The sequence below is a fragment of the Perna viridis genome, chromosome 1, assembly GCF_037379345.1.
Source record: "Perna viridis isolate PV_CMFRI_1.1 ecotype Kerala chromosome 1, ASM3737934v1, whole genome shotgun sequence".
In the NCBI taxonomy this organism is placed as follows: Eukaryota; Metazoa; Mollusca; class Bivalvia; order Mytilida; family Mytilidae; genus Perna; species Perna viridis.
In genome coordinates this window covers 38,703,138-38,729,036 of record NC_142445.1, presented here as the reverse complement: position 1 = coordinate 38,729,036, position 25,899 = coordinate 38,703,138, and the positions used below count along the sequence as shown (strand labels likewise).

Here is a 25,899-nt window from a genome sequence, read left to right as displayed (position 1 = left end):
TTAACTTTGAATTTCAATATTTACATCTGTACAAGTCGAAATACAGACCATAAAAATATTGGAACAATGTATGATGCGGATAGACCAACAAGCAAAATAAAAGAAGTCTTCCAAGAGTCAAAAAAGCTTTGGACAGAGGCGTTAGCTGATAAACGTGTATTGTAACTGGTTGAAATCCTTTTATTTGTATTATATGCCAATAAATAATTTGATTTTTTTTAGCTGAAACTACAAAATGTATATACCGGTTTGAATCTCGGACCATGTGCTTGATGTTGTCGAGATTTGTTTTGTGGTGCTATCAAGTGTAATACCACAACTCCGAAGTAGTCTTATTTGAAATAAAGATGACTTTTTACGGAATAATCCTCGTTTCAAATGCCGTGCACAAAGTACGTCTCTGAAGCTAAATACAGTCAACTTTTCCAATTGACAAAACCTGGGTTACACTTACCTTTCTAAATGAAGAGAAAAACTAAAATCTCCACAGGAACAGTGCTGACGATTTCTTTTCTTTTTTTCGCTAATTTTTGTGGTGAAAAACTAAGTCCCGCAAACGTAACTGAAAATCGTCGACACAAAGTGTTATATCTATACACAATCCAAACGGGTACCAATCTCGAAAAAATCACTTATTCAACAAATAAAACCATGAAATAAGAAAAATGCAGACCACTACGAACCTAACGTTCAACCATCAATGGAACAAAAATAAATGCAAGGATACGATCAGCCTCAGTAATATATGAGAAACGTCAGAGCCCCATCAACATATTCAATAAGACTATAATATGGCCATGGGCTTTAATTAACATTAACTATTTTAACGTTTCTATCGATTTTTGCCTCCTAGGAAATGACTTAATTTCTTCAGATTCGTGGATTATATCGACTTGCGTAAGATTATTTACAGATGAAAAGAGGAGACACTGCGAAACCATGTGTGGCGGGAATGACAAGAAATATTTGTCGTTTTACGGGAAGAAATAAGGAGTAATTGGTCGCAAATAGTCGTAAAGTTTTTGATTGACCTCCTCTCTACCGATCCAACGTTAAAGTCACTCACAATTCCCGCTTGGGTCTATTTTCCACACAGATGATTGACGTCTGAAGTCGTTACGCTCGAGTAAACTCTGTGCATTGTGGGATGTAAAATGGCCGACAAGAAGTGCGACTCGGGTTTGTTTACAGTTGCTTAGATGCAAAACGCTATATTTTTTTACTTGTTTTAATACATGATTAATTAAAATATAAATCAATAAACTTAATCACTCATTTAAATCCAGAAACAAAAACAGTACACGCACCTGCACAGACTTTGTAGACCTGACCAAAGAAAAGGGGGAGGGATATCCAAACAATACAGCCAGAGAGGCTTCGTATACGTTTATGTTCCTTCTGATTATGTTCGACATAACAGAAACCATTCTTTCAATAGTTTGCCCTTATGTTATACCACATAATGTTTTAAAGTTGTAACTTATCTTATTTTTTTAAAGCTGGCACTAGCTCATTGTAATTAAGGGTCCATTTTATTTCACCAGAAGTCAGAACTGCAGAAGCCCAAGTTCTGCCCATTGCCATTGTTCTCAGTGAAGCATTCTACACTTCAAAGTTCTGAGTAGTTGAAATGACCCCAAACCCTCTCTCAAGGTGATCCTTTGATTGAAACACTGTGCACCTCTTTAATTGGTGTAGTTGAGCTTTGAGACATTAAGATACTTTTTTGTACACCTAATATTTTTTATGTGATATGAATTATTGTTTCCTGTGCATTGCATACTTACTCAACCTACACAATTTATCGTTCAGAACTGATACTTACTCTTCAAGACTAATTAAATATTTGGGCTTTTTACATTTAAAATGCTTACATAAAAGGACATGCATTTCAATACAATGTATGTGCTTTCAATGGAAGACCAATTAGATATATTCACATCAGTGTGCCATATTTCAAAATTATCTGGTTTTCATACTTGTATTATTTTAGGTAGCGAGTCAGATAGCACTGAAGAGCCGGTGGTTGGAAATGTCAACAAATTTGCAGTTGTACCACCTGGCTATAATGGTCGGCCAAAGAAAGGTCATTTGATATTTGATGCTTGCTTTGAATGTGGTAAGAATGGTTAGAATTTATGATAGAAAAAATTGAATTAAAGATACATGAACATATATGTATGTATATTACTTCTCAAAGGAAGATTAATTTTTGTATATTGTTACACTGTAAGGTATCACCTGGTATGGGAACACAAATTAGGTAATCTTGAGGGTTTTCACGGAATAGCTATAAGAAAGTCAGTTAAGCACTGTATAATTGGTGAATATGTAAACAATTATTTTGATCTTTAAAAATACAATATTTCAGGAAAACATTAGTCACAGAAATATTAATTATTGTGCAATGCTTTAGGATGGCTGGTTTCAATACAGATTAACCAGTCAAGATTTCTGTGTGTTCAAATAAAATTAGAAATTTTTATCATTGTAATATAATCTTCTAAATTATATTTAATTGCAAAATTGGCATTGTTTTAGCAGTTGAAAAATGGTGGGGAAAAGTTAAAATCATTGTTTACATTGATCGCTGAAAGGTCTGTCTAAGAGGAAATATACCTAGAAAAGTTTTGATGTATAATATACTATTATCTTGGTATTCTCATGGAGGTAGACCTAGGGTGAGGGACATCTCTTACAAATCATTGGAATGTTTGTATTCAGCTGACAGCATTTTACATCAATGTCATCTAAGCATCAAAGTAACTTGGACTGATTTTATTCTGTCTCAAATGAAAGCTTGATAGGTTTTGATGAAAGTGAATATGATAAAGCACTGAATTCAAGAGTTATGTCCCTTACCCTAGGTCTACCTCCCTGAGCACTTCAGATGTGAAGCCTTAGACTCTTGACTAACCCATACCCATATTTTAAGTAGCAGTCTTTATAAAAAATCATGCATGTCAAAATCCCACAACATTCACTTTTATTTTTTATTCAGAAACAGTCACTTGCCTACCACATAACCAGTCTTAGTTTGTCATTTGATTGTTGCACTTTTGAGATAAAAAAATAAGGAGGGAGACCTAAGGTAAGGGGCACAACTCTTAAATATCATTGGAACGTTTGTATATCAATCTTGTAGGCATCAAAGTAACTTGGATTGATTTCATTCTGTTTCAAATGAAAGCTTGAAAGGCTTTGGTAAAATTGAATATGATATAAACATATCACTGATTTCAAGAGTTATATCCCATACTCTAGGTCTACCTTCTTAAATAGATTTTATAAGAGAAATTAGCTTTTTTCAAGAGTTGTTCTTCATTTTGTTTGATTTGGTTGATTTTGGTTAGAGATGAATGTGTGTTTTTTATTTAAAAAATACAGATCTAAATACAGGAAGGAATATTGTTACTAAAAAATTTTGAAAATATAGTATCTGTAGACTGAAAGAAATTTTGTTCATTGTTTTTCTACACCATGAATCACCTCTATCATAGGCAGTGTCTGGATTTTATAAAGACTGTTTGTCTGGTACATATTATGGTAAGCACAACCATGTGTTCATTTTGGGCTGTTCTCTTGATAAATAAAAATGTTGTATCAGTCAAGCAGCAGTAAGTGGGAAGATGAAAATATAAGTGTAACATATGCTTTCATGTTCCTTAAAATTTTTTTTATAGGTAATCTTGGAAGAGTGGATTACATCACAGAATATGAATATGACTTGTTTATCAGGCCTGATACATGTAATCCAAGGTTCAGAGTCTGGTTCAACTTTACAGTGGAAAATGTGAAAGCTGACCAGGTATTAGTTATGTAAGAGACGTGTGATAAGAAGGTGAATTCTTGTTGATACAGGAATTACAATACTCATGGCATCTTGTTATGTTCTGCTTTACTGGTACAGTCTCTGAACTGACCTGCACAACTACTTGACTGATCAATGACCACTGACTAATTGATTGATCACTGACAGATCAATAACCAATAGCAGGTGACCGATCTGATTACAGTTTTGTTATGTTAAATGTCGGATGATTGGTTTGTAAATTTGTAAATTTCTGTTGGAAGAAATTCAATATAATACCATATTATATAAACCATAAATTTAAGATATTAAATCCTTATATTGAATTTTGTTAAAAAAAACTTAAGAAAATGTAAAATAAAAGTAATTTATTGATGTCTTAATAAATTGCATAAGTTAATGGGTGTAAAAATTGACAAACAAAATAACAAAATCCGTAAATATATTTACCACTCAGTAATCAAGGATTTGATCACCAATATAATGGATCGGTTTGATGGATCGATGAATGATCAGAAACTGATCGGTGATTGATGTATGATCGTAATTATAGTTGCCTGGATTGGTTCAGGTACTGTATACTGGTTGCTAATTTTTCATTTGTTGCAAATTTTTGAATTGCAAAAACAAATAACAAATGAAACATTTTGCTGATAGATATCATTTAATTTTTTTTTTTAAATACACTGTATTTTAAATTCAGAAATTTTTGCTCAAATTTTATATTTTTGGTATGATTTGATATTCTTCAAGGAGAAAAAAATTTGTCATGTTCTCATGTATCCTGGATGAACATTTCAATAGTAGATAACATTTAGTTTTTATGCTATAAGTAAGCATTTTATCCATATCAGTGTACATAAGAAAGATAACTCAATTCTAAATACATGCTTGTTCTTTTTCTTTGCAGAGAGCCATTTTCAATATTGTTAACTTCAGCAAAACCAAGTCATTATACAGAGATGGCATGTCACCTCTAGTCAAATCCACAAGCCGACCTAAATGGTAATTCATTTAATTGATTGCATTTCATATAATAGTGATTAAATTTGTAATACTCCACATGAAAGTATTTTGAATGTACAAAAACATTTGAAGCAAAGTATTCATTAGATTGTGGCATTATCTCAAACAAGGACATATTTTGTTCTATTTTTATTTAGTAAAGTTATTTACTTCTGTGTCATTGCTTATGTTTTCCTATACACATGAAACCATTGCTATCAGTATATCCTTAAAATTTTTCACTTATCTCATTTTAAAAAATTTCAGGGTCAGAATACCAGCTAAGCATGTCTATTACTACAGATGTCCAGACCACAGAAAAAACTATGTCATGTCATTTTCATTCTGTTTTGACAAGGAAGATGATATTTACCAGTTTGCTTATTGTTACCCATACTCATACACAAGGCTACAAAACTATCTTGACAATCTGGAGAAAAAGAACATGGATTTCTTCTCGAGAGAGTTGTTATGTTTGACAGTGGTAAGATTTATATATATTCTATTGTAACATGTTAAAATTTTTGTGTATATTTTTACACTCCAAATAAAAACTCAACTGAAAGTCCTTTAACAAAATGAAACCAAATTTGCCAAATCAGATTTATTTTGATTTATATTTGAATGTGAAATACAGGTGAGAATGAGTAAAGAGTTTGACTTTATGCATCTGTGTATTTATAGTCTATTTTATGTCATGTCCATGTGTTCGTGAATTATTCTTAATATTGTAACGAGAGAGCATGATTTACTTTTTAAAATTATACCATCGACGCCAAGAAGTGAAACTAGATTCTTTAGCCAATTAAATTAACTAGCTATTTAAAGCTGCTGCTTACTACAACACAAATAGGCTGTTTTACCACAATATAAAAGGACATCTAGGAATTTTAATAACTTTTTGGTGGAATGATTGACTTAATGGAAGGACAATAAAAACAAGACGACCATGGTTAGAACGAGGAAAATGTTATCCATGATCTGGAGACAAGGAAAGACCAAGAAATCAGACAAAACACCATTAATAAGACAAATTAACTATAAAAATATGCACATAATAAATTAGTAATCCAGACTTCACTTTTAATTGAGAATGGACCTGGTGTATTGGAAGGGTAAGAGTCCTCTGCTTTTCAAGAAGCACCTGCTGAGTTACTTATTTATGGTCAAGTCATGGCTAAAACTAAGGTGGTGTGAACTGCACTCTTTACTAATAATTGTCTTTTTTTGTCATTTTATAATTATGGGACTTTAAACATAAAAAAGGGAATAATATCACATGTTTTAACTCAGCTGTTTTTCAGTCAATTTTTACTGATCAAGTTTCTAAAAAATAGTGCTGTAATTGAGTGCAGTAAGATCCATGGCTGTTAAATACAAACACACATCTTCACTTTTACTTTGTTTTCCAGCAACAAAGACGACTAGACATGATCACAATTACAAATCCAGACAATTTAGATCCTGAAGAGATGAAAAGAATTGTGTTTATTACAGCAAGAGTTCATCCCGGTGAAACACCATCATCTTATGTATGTCAAGGTAAGGGTAGCTATTTCAACAGGTACGTGTGTCACTGAAACACCATCATCTTATGTATGTCAAGGTAAGGGTAGCTATTTCAACAGGTACGTGTGTCACTGAAACACCATCATCTTATGTATGTCAAGGTAAGGGTAGCTCTTTCAACAGGTACATCAGTCACTGAAACACCATCATCTTATGTATGTCAAGGTAAGGGTAGTTATTTCAACAGGTACGTGTGTCACTGAAACACCATCATCTTATGTATGTCAAGGTAAGGGTAGCTATTTCAACAGGTACGTGAGTCACTGAAACACCATCATCTTATGTATGTCAAGGTAAGGGTAGCTATTTCAACAGGTACGTGAGTCACTGCAACACCATCATCTTATGTATGTCAAGGTAAGGGTAGCTATTTCAACAGGTACGTGTGTCACTGAAACACCATCATCTTATGTATGTCAAGGTAAGGATAGCTATTTTAACAGGTACATGAGTCGCTGAAACACCATCATCTTATGTATGTCAAGGTAATGGTATCTATTTCAACAGGTACATGAGTCACTGAAACACCATCATCTTATGTATGTCAAGGTAAGGGTAGCTATTTCAACAGGTACGTGAGTCACTGAAACACCATCATCTTATGTATGTCAAGGTAAGGAAAACAAAATAAAAACAAAACAAAAACAAACATGCCTCACAACTACTAGCAATGACATGGTCACCAATTGAACTTGCATGCTCATCTTTTAAAATATATTTTTTCATCAATTATACCATTCTTACAGGTAAATATCTAGTAGTGCTTTAATTTTATTTTCAGGAGTAATTGACTTCCTTATCAGTAATCACCCAATTGCAAAAGTATTGAGAGAACACATTGTATTTAAAATTGTTCCCATGCTAAATCCAGATGGAGTTTATCTTGGGAATTATAGGTAAGATCAATATATTTTTGAATAGCAGTTTAGTAATGTCATTTGATAAGCTTTTGTATTTGTTTATTATTGCAATTTGAAGATTAATTCTACTTAATTTGTATCCAATTTAAAAATTAGATTTTGCAATTATAATTTGGTCATATTTTGTTTTACAATAACAAAAGCTTTTGCAATTATTTTTCATATTAATATTTATGATAATTTAATTTGATCACGTGTTTCTTATTTGGGCAAGATAGGTTATTTTCCATAAACCAATTTGGTACTGTGACCTTATTGACATTGATCAGTTGGTAGTCTGCATTTAAAATAATTCCAAACCAAATAAGGCTTTGATGAAAAAACAAATTATAATTGATTAGAAATTACATTATAAGGATTGTTTTTAATTTTTGATTGAGTTATCCTGTCATAACCAACTTTTGGGCTGTTTCCTCTGTTTCATGAACCCCAAAGCGGTTTATGAAGCGTAAACTGCCTCAAAATTGGTTATTTCGCCTATTTCTGGTCAAAAATTAAAAAATATCCTTAGATGTCCTTGTACACTATAATTAGACATAATTTTCACTGAATATTTGTTTTAAATGTCAAGCATGTGTAAAAGCCATAAAGAAGTTCCACAAAAACCTTCAAATTGATACAGGTACTGATAAAGTCAAGTTTTTTTCCTATACATATTTAAGGATGTAGACCTAAGGTAAGGGACACAACTCTTACAAATCATTGGAACGTTTGTATTCAGGCTCTTTATATCAATCTCGTGTAAGCATCATAGTAACTTTGATTGATTTCATTCTGTTAAATGAAAGCTTGAAAGGCTTTGGTGAAATTGAATATGATACAAACCTATCACTGATTTCAAGAATTATGTCCCTTTCCCTAGGTCTACTTCCTTAAAGATTTAACATTGTGAAATTTTAATTGGTGTACAAAATACACATTTCAAGGATATATGTTTTACACTGTAGATGCTCATTGATGGGATTTGATCTGAACAGGCACTGGCTTGAGCCTTCACCATGGGCTCATCCTACATTATATGCAACAAAAAATCATTTGATGGAACTAGACAGGAGTGATGTAAGAATTTTTTGTTTTGAGTAGATGTCCACCTATGAACCATGTAAAATTAGAATTAAGTGATTTATTCAAAACAAAAATTATGGGTTTTTTTTCATTTTTTATGAAAGTTTGCTTGTAAGGAAATTTATGTAAAGGAAATTAATTGTTTGTATTTGAAATAAAAGTTAGAATGGAATGCTTTGGAAAAAATAAAGTTAACTCCCTTTAAAAGAGAATAACATGCCATAAACTTTTTCTTGCCACTAGAAAAAGGATTATATAAACTCATAGTTAAATTTCTAAACTATGATCTCATGAAGATATTAAATATACAAAAATATGGTATTCCAACTCATAAATCCCCTGCATGACTCTTAGGCAGACAGTTACAAGTAATGCTTAAACAACCTTTTAAGAACTTCTCATTAATAATAATGGAATTTTATATTTTTTCTGAAATATGACTTCATCGATAGAAAGCTTTCAATGTTAAACGTATATCTTACTACAAAATCTTTGTGCAAATAAGAATATGATGATTTTGTTATATGAAAAATGTTATTGTTAAATGTAGAGGTACTATTTTCAGAAGGTGAGTTATTTTAATGTTTATTCTTGTTATAATTTTGAAACTGTGTTTTAAATCTTTAATAAGACTCTCTTGAGTCATTGTTCAAATTTTTTTGTGTTAAGTTTATAACATAATTGGAAAATGCCAGTTATTTAATACCTGTTAACCCTCCCACAAATTCAATGAATAATTAAGAATCTCCCACATAAAAAATTAAGAAATGTGGGAGGTTTTTGATTAAAATTAATATATTTCCGTGAAAAATACTAAATGATTGAATTTTACATCAAAATTTTGCTTTTATATAAAATCACTTGCATTAGACAGTGTCAGTAGGGGAGAATCTCCCAAATGAACTGTGCCAATGATAATAGGATAATTAATTGGAAAGAGTGAATAACCAAAATATTATCATGAGTGCCAAAGAACACCTAAGGTAAATTTAACGAGTGCACAGAACTTGTTCCATGTATGAGTTAAATCTTCAAGTGTTCTTGGCACGAGTGATCATATTTTGATTATTCACGATAACCAAATGATTATCCTATTCATTCTATAGGTTTTATTCATAATTTATCGATATCTTCAGCATGAATCTTAAATTCTATGATTGATGGATTGATATCAAAGTTGTGATGTTTTTTCTGAGATTGAAATTTACCAAATTTATTTCACAGCGTGAATTATTTACACTGAAAACATTTGATAGAACTCTGCTATCTATATAATAACGCTTTTTATTATTATGACAGTAAGAACAATTTAAAAAATGATAAAATTGTCAATAAACACTATACATATAAATAAAACAAAGTGAAAAAAATTGCCAATAAACTCTATACATATTAAACAAGAGTAATCAAGGGAACCAAGGTTATAGTAATAATCAAAAGAATGCAATCCAGGTACAAAGACCAGACATGGAAAAAAGACATACATAACAAAGAACACAAAGTAACTAAAATCATACACACAAAGCAACAAAAGCAAATGAGCAACTTGGCCTCCACTAAAAACTGGGAGCATGGGAGCATGCATGGACTAGGTGGACCGGTAGGGTAAGCGTCTTCTGCTTTTCTAGGAACACCTAACAAAGTGCAAAAAAAAAAGATGATAAAATTGCTAATAAACACTATACATATAGAAGAAAGTGTAAAACATACCAATAAGATAACAACCCCTGAAGAAAGTGTCATAACAAATTACAGCATTTTTTACATCTTTACAGAAATGTGTGTTAGACTTCTACATAGATCTTCATGCTCATTCAACATTGATGAATGGATTCATGTATGGGAATACTTATGAAGATATGGAACGCTATGAAAGACAATCTGTTTTCCCAAAACTTCTATGTGCAAATGCTGAGGATTTCTCACTCAATAATACTAACTTTAACAGGGATGCTGTTAAAGCTGGAACTGGCCGAAGGTACGTTGGTCACATGCTTGTATGGTGACTCTGTAAATTATTTTTTTTTCTGGCATATTTCCATGTTTTACTATGGCAAAATAGCATTGTAATTTGGTGTGGAATTTATAACACCCATTTCTAAGATACAGTATATGTAGACTTTTTCACTTGGGGTAATTTTCACTACATTTACAGTCAAGAAATATACACAAAATAAACCCCCATGCAATAATATTCTTGTTTAACTTGTTCAAGATGTTAAAATATCTGACCATGAATCCATGCAAAGTGGCTGACTCTGACAGCCAATAATGAAAATAATACCCAGTGAAAAGTGCCATATTTGCTTTAAAGAAAAAACATATCAAAAGTTAACAAATAACTTAGTCAAAAAAGAGAGGGGTTAACATTGGTGATTAGATTATTTTTTAACCTGTTTCAGGACATTGGGAGGATGTTTAGATGACAACTCACATTGTTATACATTAGAGGTGTCTTTCTTCAGTTACCAGACCAGTTCTTCCAGTACTGCCATGCCATACACAGAAGATGGATGTATCCTTTTGTTATAAGTTTTTTGTAAGCCACATCAAGCTGTGGTCTATAATTTTAGAATGTTTCTACTTTACTTTTCAAGCAAAGTTGTGGCTTTCCTACAATAGAAATCACCATACAAAATCTACAAATGTTACTTTTCCTGAGTTCATTTTCACTAACCAAGGGAGACAAAAAATAGAAATTCTAGACTTATTTTGCAGATGTTTCATTTTATGTACATGTATAAAGGTAAAATTCAAGTTCTGAAGAATTTATTTTTGCAATTGATAAATGGGTGTATGTTAAAGATCATTAAGATTTATATTGTCGACAATTAGTTTTTGCAAAGTCTTCATTTTGGGGAAGAAAAATTTGTTATCAAAAAATGATTTTCCATCTTTTAAGCACATACTAGAAAAAGCAAATATGTTTTTAAGTGGCAGGTCATGTAAAAAGAGTGTCAAAATAAACAAGGTTGGTATTTACCAAATTAATAAGGTAACACTATATTTGATTATATCTGACTTGTATAATGAATATGATTAAATTATAATGCAGTCCTAAAAAATGTCCTATGTATGTAGGGGGTCAGAAACATGAATGCATTAAATACATTATGTCAGAAATGATGTACATAATATGTGAGGATTTATATAACAAATTTACATCATCAACAGTCATGATTTGTGTACAAACAGAACGGTCCCTATTTGGCAGAGTCTAAAATCATACTGCTGTTGTACACATTTTCAATGATAAGTTTTTGAAAAATCGTATAGAATTTCCTTAACGTTACATAGATATGAAGCTAGGGAGAAATCTTGCACGTACATTTTTAGACTATTACAAAATGACAGGATTGATCAGTGCTAAACCAAGTAGCAGTATTGTACCCAAACCTGGTCGATATAACATTAGGGATAGACAGAATGAGCGCTCTAATACAGACCCACCTTCAGAGTATGTATTGTTAAATGATTTCTAGTACTTGTTATTACAGCAAGTATTAAAATTTACTTTGGGGAATAGCATTGGTTTTCCATTGATTGAATGACAATAGTTAACTAGACAGAGGACAGAGTGATTCATTAATAGGATAATGAATTGGAAAGAGTGAATAACCAAAATATTATCATGAGTGCTGAAGAACACCTAGATTAAATGAGTGTGCGGAACTTGTTCCACGCACAAGTTAAATCCTCAAGTGTTCTTGGCATGAATTATCACAATAACCAATTGATTATCCTATCTATTATATAGATTTTCTCCATAATTTATCAATATTTTCAATATGAATTTTAAGTTCTGTGATTAACTGATTGATATCAAAGTTTTGACTTTTTATGGTGGGAGAAAGTCCTAGAGTGAAATTACTGAATTTATTTCACAGTGTGAATTATCGAAATTTATTACACTGGGAACATTTGATAAAACACTGCTTTCTATATGATTAACTTTGTTTGAAACTACATCAGGTAATGGTCGCTTAAGCAATGGAAGACTAATTCTATTCTCTGAAGTTTACTATATAACTTGCTGTAAAAAAAATCAGGAAAAAGATTTCTTGAAATTTTTATTTTCACTTTTGAACTAATGTTTAAAATATGGATGGTGATCATTATTTTTTCTTCAGAGATGTCATACAAAAATTTAAAAAGGCATAATATGATAATATCTAGAGCTTTTGCTATTTTTTTTATGTTAGGGACAATTTTTTGTTGGATTTAGCATTCTAAGCCCTTACAAGAATTAAATTATTGGAAAATATTGTATACTTTAATATAGTGAACAAAAAATTGTTAAAGATAGCAAAATTGTGGTTCTATAAACCTTTGAATTATGTGTTTTTACAGTACAGATTATTTCAAACCTCATTTTCTCATGCTTTAAAGCAGAATTCCACTTTTTAAAATCAAAGTTTTACCTTGATGGTTCTTTGTTGACTGTGTTTACTTCAAATTTTGACAATGTCCACTTCGTTCGTCAACCTTGTAAAATAAGGTCTATTATTTACTGGGTAGAATAAAATGAAGCTACAGATTAATTGTGCAGTTGATGTCATTTCTTATATCCATCCATAATTTTTAATTGTTTTTAAAGTATTAGAGTATATGCTAGCAGTCAAAAGGCCTCCTCTTTAAGATATAGTTACCAAGAGGTAATATTGGAGGTGTAGGACTCCCTAATTAATGGTGGTGGACAACTTACCCTCTTTGTCATACCTGTGTTTGTTTTTTTCTAGAAATAACATTAATAACCCTGAATTCATTACACTTAGAATATGGTGTGAGATAAAGAGAGCATTTTTTTAGTAGTTCAGTGATTTTGTTTGGTCTGAAATTACCTCCAAAATAAATACAAATGGCTTGATAATCCCAAATAAGATAAACTATTTCCCAATTGGTATTTCAAGGGTAGAAATGAAGATTTTATTTCCAAATTTAAAGGGCCCCATATGAAACATGGTTGTTCAGACAAACAATCATAATTCATATAAATATGGTGTTTCTGTTCAAAATTACACTAACTAATTACTTAAGACTTATCTTTTTCTTTAAATCCTGTATATAATTTAACATCTTTACTACAAATTTTAGGTTCTGTTGGATTATACTTAATTTTCCAATTAAAAAAAAAGTGATATGTATTCCACCCCCCTCCCAAAAAAAGGAGGTAGTTTTGAAAAAGGCCAATAATATCACTATGGTTGTCATCATTTCTTTCTTAAATTGGACTTGGTAACCATTCCTATCAGCATGTATCCTATCAGTGATATTGTTTATCTAACATTACTTCTGAAATCCAGCTGTTTCCCTTAATGAAAGTGTTCCAATTTGTCAAAAAACGTGGCTAATTATTCCCAATAAGGTAAATTATTTCCCAGCTGGTAGTCAAAAGTGAAGGATATTGTGTTTTTAATAAGTACATTGTATATTTCACTGATTAAGTAGCTGTCTTTGTAAGAATCATGCAAAATATGAAAAATGTGATACACCTGAAAAAAAATCTACCTGCTCTTAGGAGATAATCAACATGGACAATCCCATAGATTCTATTGTATTTGAGTGTCATTTACAGAGTTATCTCCCTTAATTTTTAAATCGAAAGTGAATTCTATATAATTTTTATCTCCTAAGAGCACAGGTTATATGAAAAACTGAATGTTAATTTCTGTTTACTATGCCAATTCAAACAGAATATAAAAAATAAAAATATGTAGGCTTTTAACCCATGTATTACATTTTGCATGATTCTTAGCTGGAATGCTACTTAATTGTTTATGATTTTTCCTTTTTTTTGTTATCCTCTATAAGATTAATTAACGTAACTACAAATTTAAAGTTTTGTATCAAAACTATTCCTATTTTAAATTCCTTATAAAAAATTACTTGTTTTTTGCCAGTTAAAAGAGGATTGGGTACCGTAGTTTAGAAAACAAAAGCCAACAATATCACTGCCTGTTGTTATACCTCTAGCTTAAAAGAGGGAGGTATGAAGTTATTATGTTGTCCATCCATTCACATATCCAGTTCCCAGTTTCTATCCATAAAGTTTTCCTCTGAATCCACTGAATGGAATCTGATGAAACTTGTACACATTCTTCATCAGATGATACATTGTGCAACTTCTCTATGAATTTCCATCAGAATGCCTTTGTAGTTTTCTATATAATTTCTGGAAAAGCAAGCAGGGGATTTACTTAGTGAGCTTTGTTAAGTTTTTCTTGTTGTTACTATTTCGGTAACCATATGATCATGAAAAATTTTAAATAATTTTATTAGCATTAATCCTACATTATTTGATTTTAAGGGGTAATAGCTTGCATGTACTTTCAGCAGAGATTTTAAAATTATGCTACCAGCATATAACATGCAATATTTAGTTTTAATGGAAAATCACTTACATTTTTCAATGTACTTTAAAGGAAATTGCATTACTTACTTCCAATAGTGAAATTTAAGGTAAATGGTGCAGCTTCATGAATAATTCATCAAGCTTTAGCCAAATGTTAGAATAGTCAATTTTTGCAGTCTTGGCTTATATAATTTATTAATGTTTTATTTATAATTGGACAATGCAATTCTAATTTTGTTTCAATGTTAACTTTCATAGTCATTTCTTTTCATGTATTTTCTTCATTAGGCGACTTCTTATGCACCATCATCCCAGAGACAGTTCTACATATCGGTATATAAGACAGGGGTGATGTTTTTTTTAGGTTTTGATACTGATTCCATTTGTGCTACATTTTTGTATGATACTGAAATTGACTCTGAAGAGTTAAGTTTTTAAGTGCTATTCACTCTAAGAATCAGGAAGTGGGTGAATCAAGGTGGAAAAAACTGGATGTATAATTCATATGAAATTTTTAATTTTCATGATCAAAGGGAGATAACTCACTTTTCCCTATCATTCTTTTGTAACTTTGAATTTGATTTTCTGTATCCTCTGGCATTTTAAGACAAACTTCAAGTTTGCCTTTAATAGACCAAAATCTTTGTGACCACATTTTCAAATTGGTGTATTTTTTCTGAGCATGGTTCATCATTTGTCAAATTTGCCTGATTCTTACAGATTCCTGTACTAATGACTTTTATTTCTCATGAAATCTGGAAACATCCTATTTTACCAAGTCCAGACATGTATTGCAAGACAATTGAGTTGAGATGGTTTGTAGAGCCAAAATGGGTAATACATTTTCAGTGAATCAACCAACTTCCATTGAGTTATATGAATAAACCCCTATTTAAACAAAATATTTTTTTAGGTACAGATCTTAAAATGGTAAAACTGGTAAGAGTTACAGATCTCCAAGCACTCCTTTTTGTTCCTCTGTTGATATATTTGGACTGGAATCTTTACAGTCATGATATAATGAGCCATATCTTCATGTCCTTTATTTTTTCTTTTCTAAGTAAAAGAGTCAGTACATTAAAAAAAAAAAGATCTCTTATACAGGGACATGCTAGGTTACTCAGATTTAAAAATTCTAATGAACAAGACTTGTTTTAACTCACTGTCTCCATCAGAAATGCCTGTTCCAAGTCAGGACTATTGTGGTGTTTCCAACTTTCCAGTTTTTACCTTGATATTGCCATTTGTTATAAGGTATTTACTTTTTGACTATTCCTTTTGACCATTGCCTAGCTTTTATCAAGTAGTAATTTTGTTATTACCCTTCATTCAACGGCCAATTTTACAACAACAAAAAACATAAATATTGAATTGATCCTAAGCTTTGATGGTACAATGGGAGGATGATGCTGAGTAACATCTTTACCCACAGTAGAATTTACACCTCTGACTTACTGCAAAATGACACTGTAGAGTTATACTTATAACATGAAGATATGGCTCCAGCCTCTGCCCTGACACCCAGCACATGCTTATAGGATAAATTATTTTCTTAGATTAAAAAATTAAAATCTTACTGTTCTTCAATTTCACTACTCATTATATGAAAACTGCATGTCATATTCACAAACTCACTGCATGTAATGATATTAAATTAAGAATTACAAACTTGTACATTCTAAACTGCATGTTCACAAGAAAAATAGATTTTGTATATGATTTTTGTATCCAGTTTTTTTTTTTTTTTAAAGAAAAACAGTTTTCATGAAATCTTACTGATGAAACTATTGACTCGTCCAATTAGAGATCCCTGAATGCCAAAATGCCACATAAAAAATGCACTTTTAACAAAACACAAAATGTAGACTTTAAATGTCTTCAGTTTTTTTATATATCATTATTTAAATTTCTGAACATTATAGTTAATTAACAGAGGCCACATTAGATAGTTATAGCAATTCTAATGATAAGTTTCGGATATTTTGTAGTTTTGATGACAGACCAAGACATGCCAGAATGGACTACAATATAGCCAACACAAATACATTTGGTGATACCTCAATAAGACTACATTTCAGAGACAGGGATAGAAGATTTTAACTTTTTTTTACATGTTTTATGTTCCCATGAAGGGCAAAACTAAGCTTTATCTCGTCAAAAATGTTATCTGTAATCACCTTTGTATAGCGAGTAAAATAGCTAACTTCAGGAGATAGAGTTGGTCTTCTTTTGATTGAATGACCATTACCTGAGGAACTGTAAAATGGAAAATTGAGAATAGATTTGAACTGTCTATTAGACATCGATTCAAAACATATGAAATAATAAAAATTTTAATTTCATACTCAATTGTCCATTTTATTACCCAAGTCAGTTCATCAGATATTAATCATTTAATTAAGGGGAAGCCAACTCTGTCTCCTGAAGTAAACTGTTTATTTGCTTTTAGATTAAACATTTATGTTATTTCTCATATGGTGTTTACATTTAATTATACTTGCTTCAAAATCAAGAGATGCATTTTACTTCTAAAGGTGTAAATTTAAGATGTAGTGAAGTCACTTTTTGGTATCAGTTTTCAAGGTTTTCAAAATTTCTGAAGTTCATCGATTTTAAGTTTACAGTGCAAATTTGACATTTGTTGTTAGATCCAACCACAAAAACACTCAAACTGGTACCGAAAAACTAGAGTACTTCCACAATGTTTTGGAGATTAAAAGCAATCAATCAAGGAAATTATTCCCTGAAATGATAAGTTTGCTAGTGCCTAGTTACAACTGATTCTTGTATGAATTTTTGTAAATGAAAAAAAAAAGACAAATTTTGACAGAACTTTTTTTAAACAAGAACTAAAATCTCAAGCTAACCTGTTATTTAACATGTTAATGGACATTCTTTAAACGTAAATCAATATTGAAGTAGATTCAGGGAAATGCATGTAAGTTCATGTATTTGGTAAAATGGTGAAAATTTAGACCTGTTTTCTCTGTCGCTTACTGGTACTATGCACTCTGTTTTGTAGGTGATTTCTGAAGAATCAAACTTCAAACTATTAAGCGATCAAAATTAATGTCTTTTTCTTATTTTCATTTTATTCTAATTAGGGAATAAGGTAAAATATGCAAATTTTCAAATTAAGTATGCATTCCAGATGAATTTGTAATGTTCTCCTTGATATTCGTTAACCACTTTATTTTTTTTGTACATTTAGGTATGTTAAAAAAAAAAAACGTGCAAAATGTCTATCTAGTCTTGTAAATTCTAATCTAAGCCTATAAAAGTTGGTTTTTTTTTGTTTGTTTAAAAAAAAGATGTAAGAGTTACAGATCTCCAAGCTCTCATTGTATTACTGTAATCGTCGTCGTTGATTTCCCTTGATTCTGTCAAGTGAACATCTTTGTGGATATCAATTTTCGCAGTTTCAAGAAATTGATAAGAATTGTATTGTGTTAAAAATCAGTTTCATGGGTACTAGTTATCTGTCCACTGGGAAAAAAAGCGAAAAATGGTACACCACGAAAATTCATATGTTTAAAGTATGTTTATCTTTAAAATTGTTTTTTTTCATTACCTTCTTATTTGACCAAAATTTCATGACAACCTCAATATTGGGGGAACAGGTGGAATATGTCTTCTTGTACATTCACAAAAAATGTATACACCTCAAAATTTGTTTACAAGTAATCTTTGTTATAATGCATTACCTGTTTTAACATATGTGATATTACAGCTATTGTGATAAGTTTTATTGTTATCATTTTTGTTGAAAAATTTGAATACCACAAATTGTCATTTTTCCAAAGTGTTTTTTTCTATATACTGTGAAACCTGTCTAAACCAATATACTGAAAATGAAACCAGAAACCTGTCCAAACAAATCCATTTATATCAGCTCCAATGAATTTTGAATGGATGATAATTGTTAAAATACTGGACCAATCATTTTGGTTGGAGTTTGGTTTGGAAAGCTTCAACGAGGAAGAAAGTTTTGTTAAGTACAGGTCAACCTAAGAAACATGCAAGGAAAGAAAACGCTGATATATTGATTTTATTCCCAAGTTTTTTATATTTACCAAAATCTTTATAAAAGTAAATTATGTATTGATACAAATACCCAAAAAGAGTTCTATATTATGTTTGGAAAAAGTGAAATTGTCCAAACTATTTGGTTGTTGAATTCTGTTGAAAAATGTTTTCCAAGTTTATTTTCTCCATAACAGATCATTATATAAATAGTCCATATCATTTTCCATTTTTCCAACCTCCTTCATTTCTTTTATTAGTATTGGTATGGGAAATACCAAGTGTATTTTGCTGTTATGGTAATTAACCATGTAAGAAAGTTGACAATAAATTGGAATTCTTGCCCTCTACATGATCCTTAGGTAGACCTATCCTTGAATCATTTAGTTGTTTATGTGATATACTGAAGCATAATTTGCAGGTGCAGGGGTTTGTAAGAGTAATCAAGGGAACCAAGGTTATAGCGGTAATCAAAAGAATGTAATCCAGGGACAAAGACCAGACATGGAAAACAGACATTCACAACAAAGAACATAAAGTAACTAAAACCATACATACAAAGTAACAAAAGTAAATGAGCAACTCGGATTCCACTAAAAACTGGGAGCATGGACCAGGTGCACCGGTAGGGTAAGCGTCCTCTGCTTTTTGTATTTTGTGAAAAAAACAATCAAACTCAATTGTATTCTTTTGTTGATCACAATTTTCTTTATGTCAAAGAATCTTTTTTTAAAGAAATCTAATGAAAATGGATGTATTTGATGTGCTTTAAGTTAATGATGCTTTTAATATTGTCTAATAAAGTATGAATAAGTGTCATTTTCTAATACAATTATTGTTATGCTGTATTAATTTTTCTTAATATTACCAAAGATAGTGGTGGGTCCAAAAAATTAGAAAAATGTTGGAAGTGGGTGGGGGGATGTGCCAGTGATTTCCATTGATAGTGATGTATTTTTGAAAAATGCTAGTAACTGATGAGTTCTCTCACAGTATTAAATATAGATCATGAGGTTTGATAAAGGCTATTTCAGAGGATAGATCTATTTGTTTTTTATTCAGCATTTCTACCCTGTATTAGGTCAAATTTTGTCGAAGATTTTGGTATTGAGGAGTATGAAAAAACTGCAGATTTGAGAGTTTGTATTAGAAAAATGTTAGTCAATTTTATTTTCAAACTGCAAAAGGAAGTATAATTCAATAAGGTGATTCAAGTTGACAGGTATTATTGTTTATTTTTTTTAATTACTATTGAATATTTATTGTAAATATTGATGGGAATATTTCCCAGGTATTTATTTTTATATGTCTGTGATCTTACAATAATTTAACCGTCCAGAAATAAAATTCTGTTGAGTACTATCTGCATTATTGTTTTCATTTATGGTAATGTTATTTGATTTGTGACAAGCTTTCTGATTGGTTGGTTCTCTTTAAGCGAACCAGGTTATTTTGTATAACCTGGTTTTAGTACAGTGACATCATGAATGTTGATTGATCCATAGTCTGTGATTCAAATAACCTGTTTTGGTCAGTCAGTTTACAATTAGGTGATTTATAAGTGAAAACTGTTGCTATCCAGGTTATTTTGTTTAACTTTGTAAAAAGAATAGAAATGTTTCTAAAATGGATTTTACATACCAATACTTACTAAGTGCATTCTTGAAATTGCAAAGATCTACTTTTAAAGGAGTGTTGCAGTTTCTTCCCTTAATAAGAACAATATAGAAGAAAGAATGACAAATGGTTGTCCTTGGAGCCTGAATACTATGTGGGGACATTCATTTCTAGCACATTTATCATCTCAATGTATTAGAAAATACTACAGTACAAAGCAAAGCAGTTTCTTTGTCTCTTTAAATTCAATTTGATATTGCTTAATTTATAGCCTGCTACACGAATTTTGGCGAGTATATTATGTGGTGGTGTGTCGTGTATCTCCTGACAGGTTCCAGATGATAACTTATGAGGATTTTGATTGATCTTTTTTCAGACTCTGTTATTGAGTATTACAGAATACGGATTAAGATTGAATTTCAGTTTTATTTACAATTTCAAGATGTTTTTTTAAATAAGTTGGAGTTATCTTTCTTTAAATTTTAATGAATTGTTAGGGTTAGTAAATATGGTTGGGTATCATTTCATGTCTCGTTAGATGCCCTTTTTATTTATTTATTTTTATTTATATATATATATATATATATATATATATATATATATATATATATATATATATATATATATATATATATTACCTTTTGGTGAAGGGCAGATAAATGCTGGTAGTAAGGTGTGAATTTAGCTGAGTACAGGTTGTATTTTTCGCTTCTCTTCGGTTCACTTTAACTCTGGGCACACCTATAACAGCTCCATGATTAACTATACATCATCCCACTAGCTTATTTATAGGCTTTATTTATTTTTTTGTTGTTGTAAAGTTTGCAGGGTCTTATCAAGACATTGATGACAATAAGTCGTTTTAGTCATTACTCTTTGAAAAATAACAAGATTGACATTTTGGTTAATGTAATCTGTTACAAAAACTTCTCCTTGTCAAAGACATATGAGAGAAGTGAGCTCAAACAAAGAGAAGTTTTTTTTCTCATTTCTCTCTCTTTGATTAGGTTCTGGTTTGTATTAAAGCTTTGGTTTTTTTATATATATATAGCAATGCAAATATTGTAAATCCAATTTTCATAGAAAATATTATACCCCACTCAACAAGTGGATGGTTGATTAAAATCACCTTGTCTGTCCATTTGTCTGTCTAAATTTCATAGCAATTATCTTGGCTCTTAATGGAAGTATGTATTGAATTCAAATTTTGTGTGTGGCTTTCTATAGATGGGGCATAAGTCATAAGTAATTTTGGATTCTGTCCAGTATTAACTACCTGTTTTGTGGACCTTGCCATTTTTCACTTTATGGAATTATAGAGAAAGTTCATGGCTCTCAAGGGATGGAATAGTTTCAAATTTGGTTTGTTGCTTTTTATAGATGGGGCATACATTGTAAACGATTTTGGGTGCTGTGTGATATCAACTTCATGTGGGAGTGGGGGTATACCTAACATGACAACGCATGCCCACACAACCTCATAAATGAAACAAATTATGATACATTAAATCTTCAGACCACTCGCATCAATGCAAAGCAATTATAGTTTAAACATTATGTGTTATTTTGTAAGATTATTGCATTGATATGTTTTTATCATAGAAAATGGAACAGTTCCAATTCTTTCTCTCAGGAAACATGCATTTAAACTCTGATATCAGATTGAGAAAGACAAGATTTTTGATAGTTATCTCTCTTTTTTTAACCATGTAATAAATTGATTTTAAGAATATTGACTGACATTTTTGGAGATTTAAAAGTTTATTTTTAAAAAATGTCTTGAAGCATTGTATGCATTAGGATCAGTATTTCTCAAACCCAAGCATGAAAACCACCATACAGTAAAATCACGCTTATACCAAACCTAACCATGAGAAGAAATCATCCAAACTATTACAACTTATGAAATCCAGTGGTCCGAGGATCAGTTTTCTTACATTTGAATCCAGACTTCTAGAACTTTTCATTATCAAACTGACACCTCAATCAGAAAAAGGTTCAGGTAAGACAAGGTTTCACAGTACTTGACATGTGAGAATAGTATATATAATCATTGATAATCTGTGAATTGAAATAAACTAATTCTTCTAGGTTCTTCACCTTAGTTCCCACTAAACACATGTAAACAATACAATCTAAGTGCATGTGTGCCATTGACTTTAAGTATATTCCAGGTTTAATGTATACTGAGTATGGTTAAAAACACATCACCTCTATTTGTCACTAGTAACTAAAATCTTAAAAGCTTTTAAATTGCTCTGATCAAGCAGATCTTTTAATATCAACATCATGGCATGTGAAAATCCTCTTAAAAGGGAAATTTTTGTACTTTTTTTTCATGGCTTGACATTTTTTTTTTTTTTTGCAAAGCCTTTAAATCTTATCAGATGAAGTTTTCACAGTTCCCATGCCAGGTCTATCCATTTGTGTATTCTATTGTTGTCAACTTCATTTCTGATTCTTGAAATATCTCTAGAAAAAAATCTAAAAACTCATTGTTTTTTTTAATACATACCACACAACCACCTCCTGGAACAAAGAAAATGTTCCAAAAAAAGTATACAGATTTCACGGAAGAATATGGTAACTGAAAAAATTATTGGTATGCAGTAAAGCGTTTCTGAAGTTTCATTTTTCAATTCTTCAAAATTCAAAACCAAATCTGAAAATGTTGTTTAAGGAAAATTGAAATCTTTCTTGTTGGTTGCTCTAATATGAACTTAAAACCACCTACAAAGAAAGCTTGGTGAGTTAATAGGAATCACCTGGTTTGTTTGTCCATCAGTTCACATATTTTATAAATTTCAACTCCTATTAAATCAACAGATTTTAATGAAATTCAATAGGATGATTAGGCACCATATGATGACATCCATGAGGGATTATGCCAGCAAAAGGGAGATTATCCAACTCAATTATTTTACTTTAAGCTTAACTCTTCCTAAACCGCATAATAGATTTTGATGAAAATTTATAGGAAGGTTAGACATCTTATGAATGAAGGTGATTAATGGCAGGTCATTGCAAGGGGAGATAATCACACTTCAGGGTTAAGTTCCCACTTAACACTTTGAGAACAAATGGTCACCTCTATGTCCAGTAAAGTAACACATAGAACCTTGATGTGTGCATTACTGAGAGGAGGGGGTCTTAGGATTATTTTGAAAAAAAAAAATTTCCAAAATTTGAGCAAAAATATTTTTTACTCAGCCATGGACAGAAAAAAAATATGATTCAATATTTCCCCCTATTACTTAACAACAGTTGGTATAGTTTCGCTTTTTACCCTGTGACCTTTAGGATGCTCTTCTATGGAAACGCAAGTCATCTGATCGCGATTCTGTTTCCTGATTGGCCAAATACTGATAACTTAATGGCATAAAAAAAAACTGGTATCGAAAATTTGAAATCGCTTATTAAAAAACTGTATCGAAAATTTGAAATTATGTGCCATGTGTTATTTCCTTGGAAGAAATGTAGAAACTTAGAAGTAAAATTTTACTGTGTCGGGTATCTTTTTTTTTTTAAAGATAGTACTAGAAGAAAATGGTATGTGCCATATGATCTCTATGTGTATGTTGATCACTTATTACATCATCTTTTAGTAAGCAGAAGGGAAAAATTGTGTTTTTTTTTAGTATATATATTATATATCTAAGTAATGTCTTTCATACAAATCATCATTTATGTGAAATTTCTTATTTTCCAAATTTGTAATGATAAGCACTTTCCTGGGGAATTTACAGAAACATGCATGAAAATGTTAATTTCTAAATGCAAAATGTTATCCAAACCCCCGACTTTCAACATGATCCTTTCCACTGTCTTTTTTTTTCATCCAGAAGGAAAAATATGAGAGCAAATTTTGGAAATACACCAATTTTCAAAAGGCTTAAATATGGGCAAGAAGTGGTGTGAATTTCTGCTGTTCAGTATAGTTATATAAGAGATAATTACATATGCTGTATGATGACAGGATTTTATGCCTGTAGTAGCTGTATAGTAGATAGAGAATTTTCTCATTAGGAAATTTGTTACATGAACTGTAACAGAACTATGGCCATAAAGATAATACCCTTATCTCTTTACACAGGCAAAATTATTTCACATGATTTTCATACGAATTTCACATGATTTTCACCTGAATTGAGCAAGTAAACTAAGTTCACATGAAATTCAGGTGAATGGAGCCTTCACATGAAATTCACTAGAAATGTTCACATGAAATTTGTGTTTAGTGAATTTCACATGAATTGCATATGAAGCTTGATTAACATGAATTTCATGTGAAAAATATTTGCCTGTGATATACTCCAACTTCATAATATGTACATTATAAATAAATCTATTGTGGAACATGCAGAAGTCAGATTACACAAGATTCTGGGGTACATAGAACTAGAAATTAATAAGACCACTAATTTTTGGAGTCTACAAGTAAACCTCAGAAAAACTGTAAGCAATGTCCACCAAGCTGATACCATACTACCCTCGTGTCAGGAAAAGACAAAATCCTTGTTTTTTTTATAGTTTCTGTGCAAATTTCATTACATTCCTTTTAGTAATGGACAGAAGGAGGATTCCCCTCTGTGTAACAACTATGGATTTAAGGACTAATATCATTATTACTATATACATCAAATTTGAAAGAAAGGGGTATAAAAAATATGATAAATAAATTTGGAAACTCGAGTCATTCTGGGGTGTTCAGGTGTCTGTGCCTACAAAAATATCTGTTAATTTTGTATATTTCAGTAGTGCTGAATGTTTTTGTTTATGTTTCAGAGATTAGCTCATGTGAATTTTTGTATGCCCACTGTTCATTGTCATTATATAAACAAGTTTATCATGATGTACAGCGAAAACTGTATATACTGAACCTTGAATAATCCAAATACCTGTCTAAACAATACTTTTTAAAGTCACTATATATCAGTTAAAATGTAATTTGAACCTGGGTACTGTAAACGTACAAATTTTTGCTATTTTCGCGATGGACAGTAAACCGTGAAAAATAATACCTGCAAAATTGATTTTAACACTATTTAACGCTCAACTTTTTTTTGAAACCGTGAAAATTGAAACCCGTGAATATTTTCACTTGACAGAATCAGTAAAAAAACAACAGTTCCATTGCAATTTAACAACATTTGAAACATGATTTTCCTGCTTTATTCATAAACACAAAAAAAAATCATTAGAACAAGCCATGACAACTACTGAAACCAAAAGTATTACAGTGTGAAAAAATGCTGCTTTTGACTCCAGGTAAGAGTTAGGCTTTGTTAAAAATTATCTCAGACTCAGCCACAGTGACCATGACCTTAAAAAATCAACAGGGATTCCAGTGTCTGTACTAACTTTGGTCAAAATCAACAGAAATTATTGTTATTTTTGGAGTTTTCAACACAGACATGATGCAATGAAATAAGTAAGAACAGCAGCTTCATAATATCCTTTTAGAGGTCTTCATTAGTTTTAGTCAATGAAATTAGAACCCCTGTCAAGACAACATTCAGCTTCCTTGTTTGGTATAT

The 25,899-nt window shown here is 31.0% G+C and overlaps 2 protein-coding genes across 8 annotated transcripts in view; one reads left to right on the top strand and one right to left on the bottom strand.

Annotated features, from left to right (window-relative positions):
* The window catches only part of LOC148628676 (ELAV-like protein 1), a 30,393-nt gene extending 29,252 nt beyond the window's left edge, over positions 1 to 1,141 (bottom strand). Inside the window, exon 1 of one of the 3 annotated variants that reach the window (XM_088592384.1) lies at positions 1,067 to 1,141. The gene's annotated coding sequence lies outside the window, so the exon portion shown is untranslated. Of the gene's footprint in view, positions 1 to 454; positions 721 to 1,066 lie in introns of those variants that run through there. The other 2 variants (XM_088592395.1, XM_088592376.1) reach the window with 2 other exon arrangements.
* Positions 982 to 20,111, top strand: LOC148628675 (cytosolic carboxypeptidase 6-like). 5 transcript variants are annotated; one of them, XM_088592311.1, is made up of 14 exons: positions 982 to 1,179; positions 1,994 to 2,119; positions 3,684 to 3,808; positions 4,722 to 4,816; positions 5,084 to 5,300; positions 6,229 to 6,358; positions 7,167 to 7,281; positions 8,253 to 8,364; positions 8,921 to 8,938; positions 10,146 to 10,348; positions 10,773 to 10,885; positions 11,668 to 11,827; positions 14,793 to 14,829; positions 16,711 to 20,111. In XM_088592311.1, the coding sequence occupies exons 1-14, from the start codon at positions 1,155 to 1,157 to the stop codon at positions 16,714 to 16,716; spliced, it is 1,482 nt and encodes a 493-aa protein (XP_088448437.1). In that variant the 5' UTR covers positions 982 to 1,154; the 3' UTR covers positions 16,717 to 20,111. The 5 variants fall into 5 exon arrangements, with proteins under 5 accessions (XP_088448437.1, XP_088448456.1, XP_088448447.1 ...); XM_088592330.1 differs by lacking the exon at positions 14,793 to 14,829 and adding an exon at positions 15,636 to 15,652 and having other exon boundaries at positions 984 to 1,179; XM_088592321.1 differs by lacking the exon at positions 14,793 to 14,829 and adding an exon at positions 15,636 to 15,661 and having other exon boundaries at positions 985 to 1,179.
* Positions 20,112 to 25,899: the final 5,788 nt, after the last annotated feature.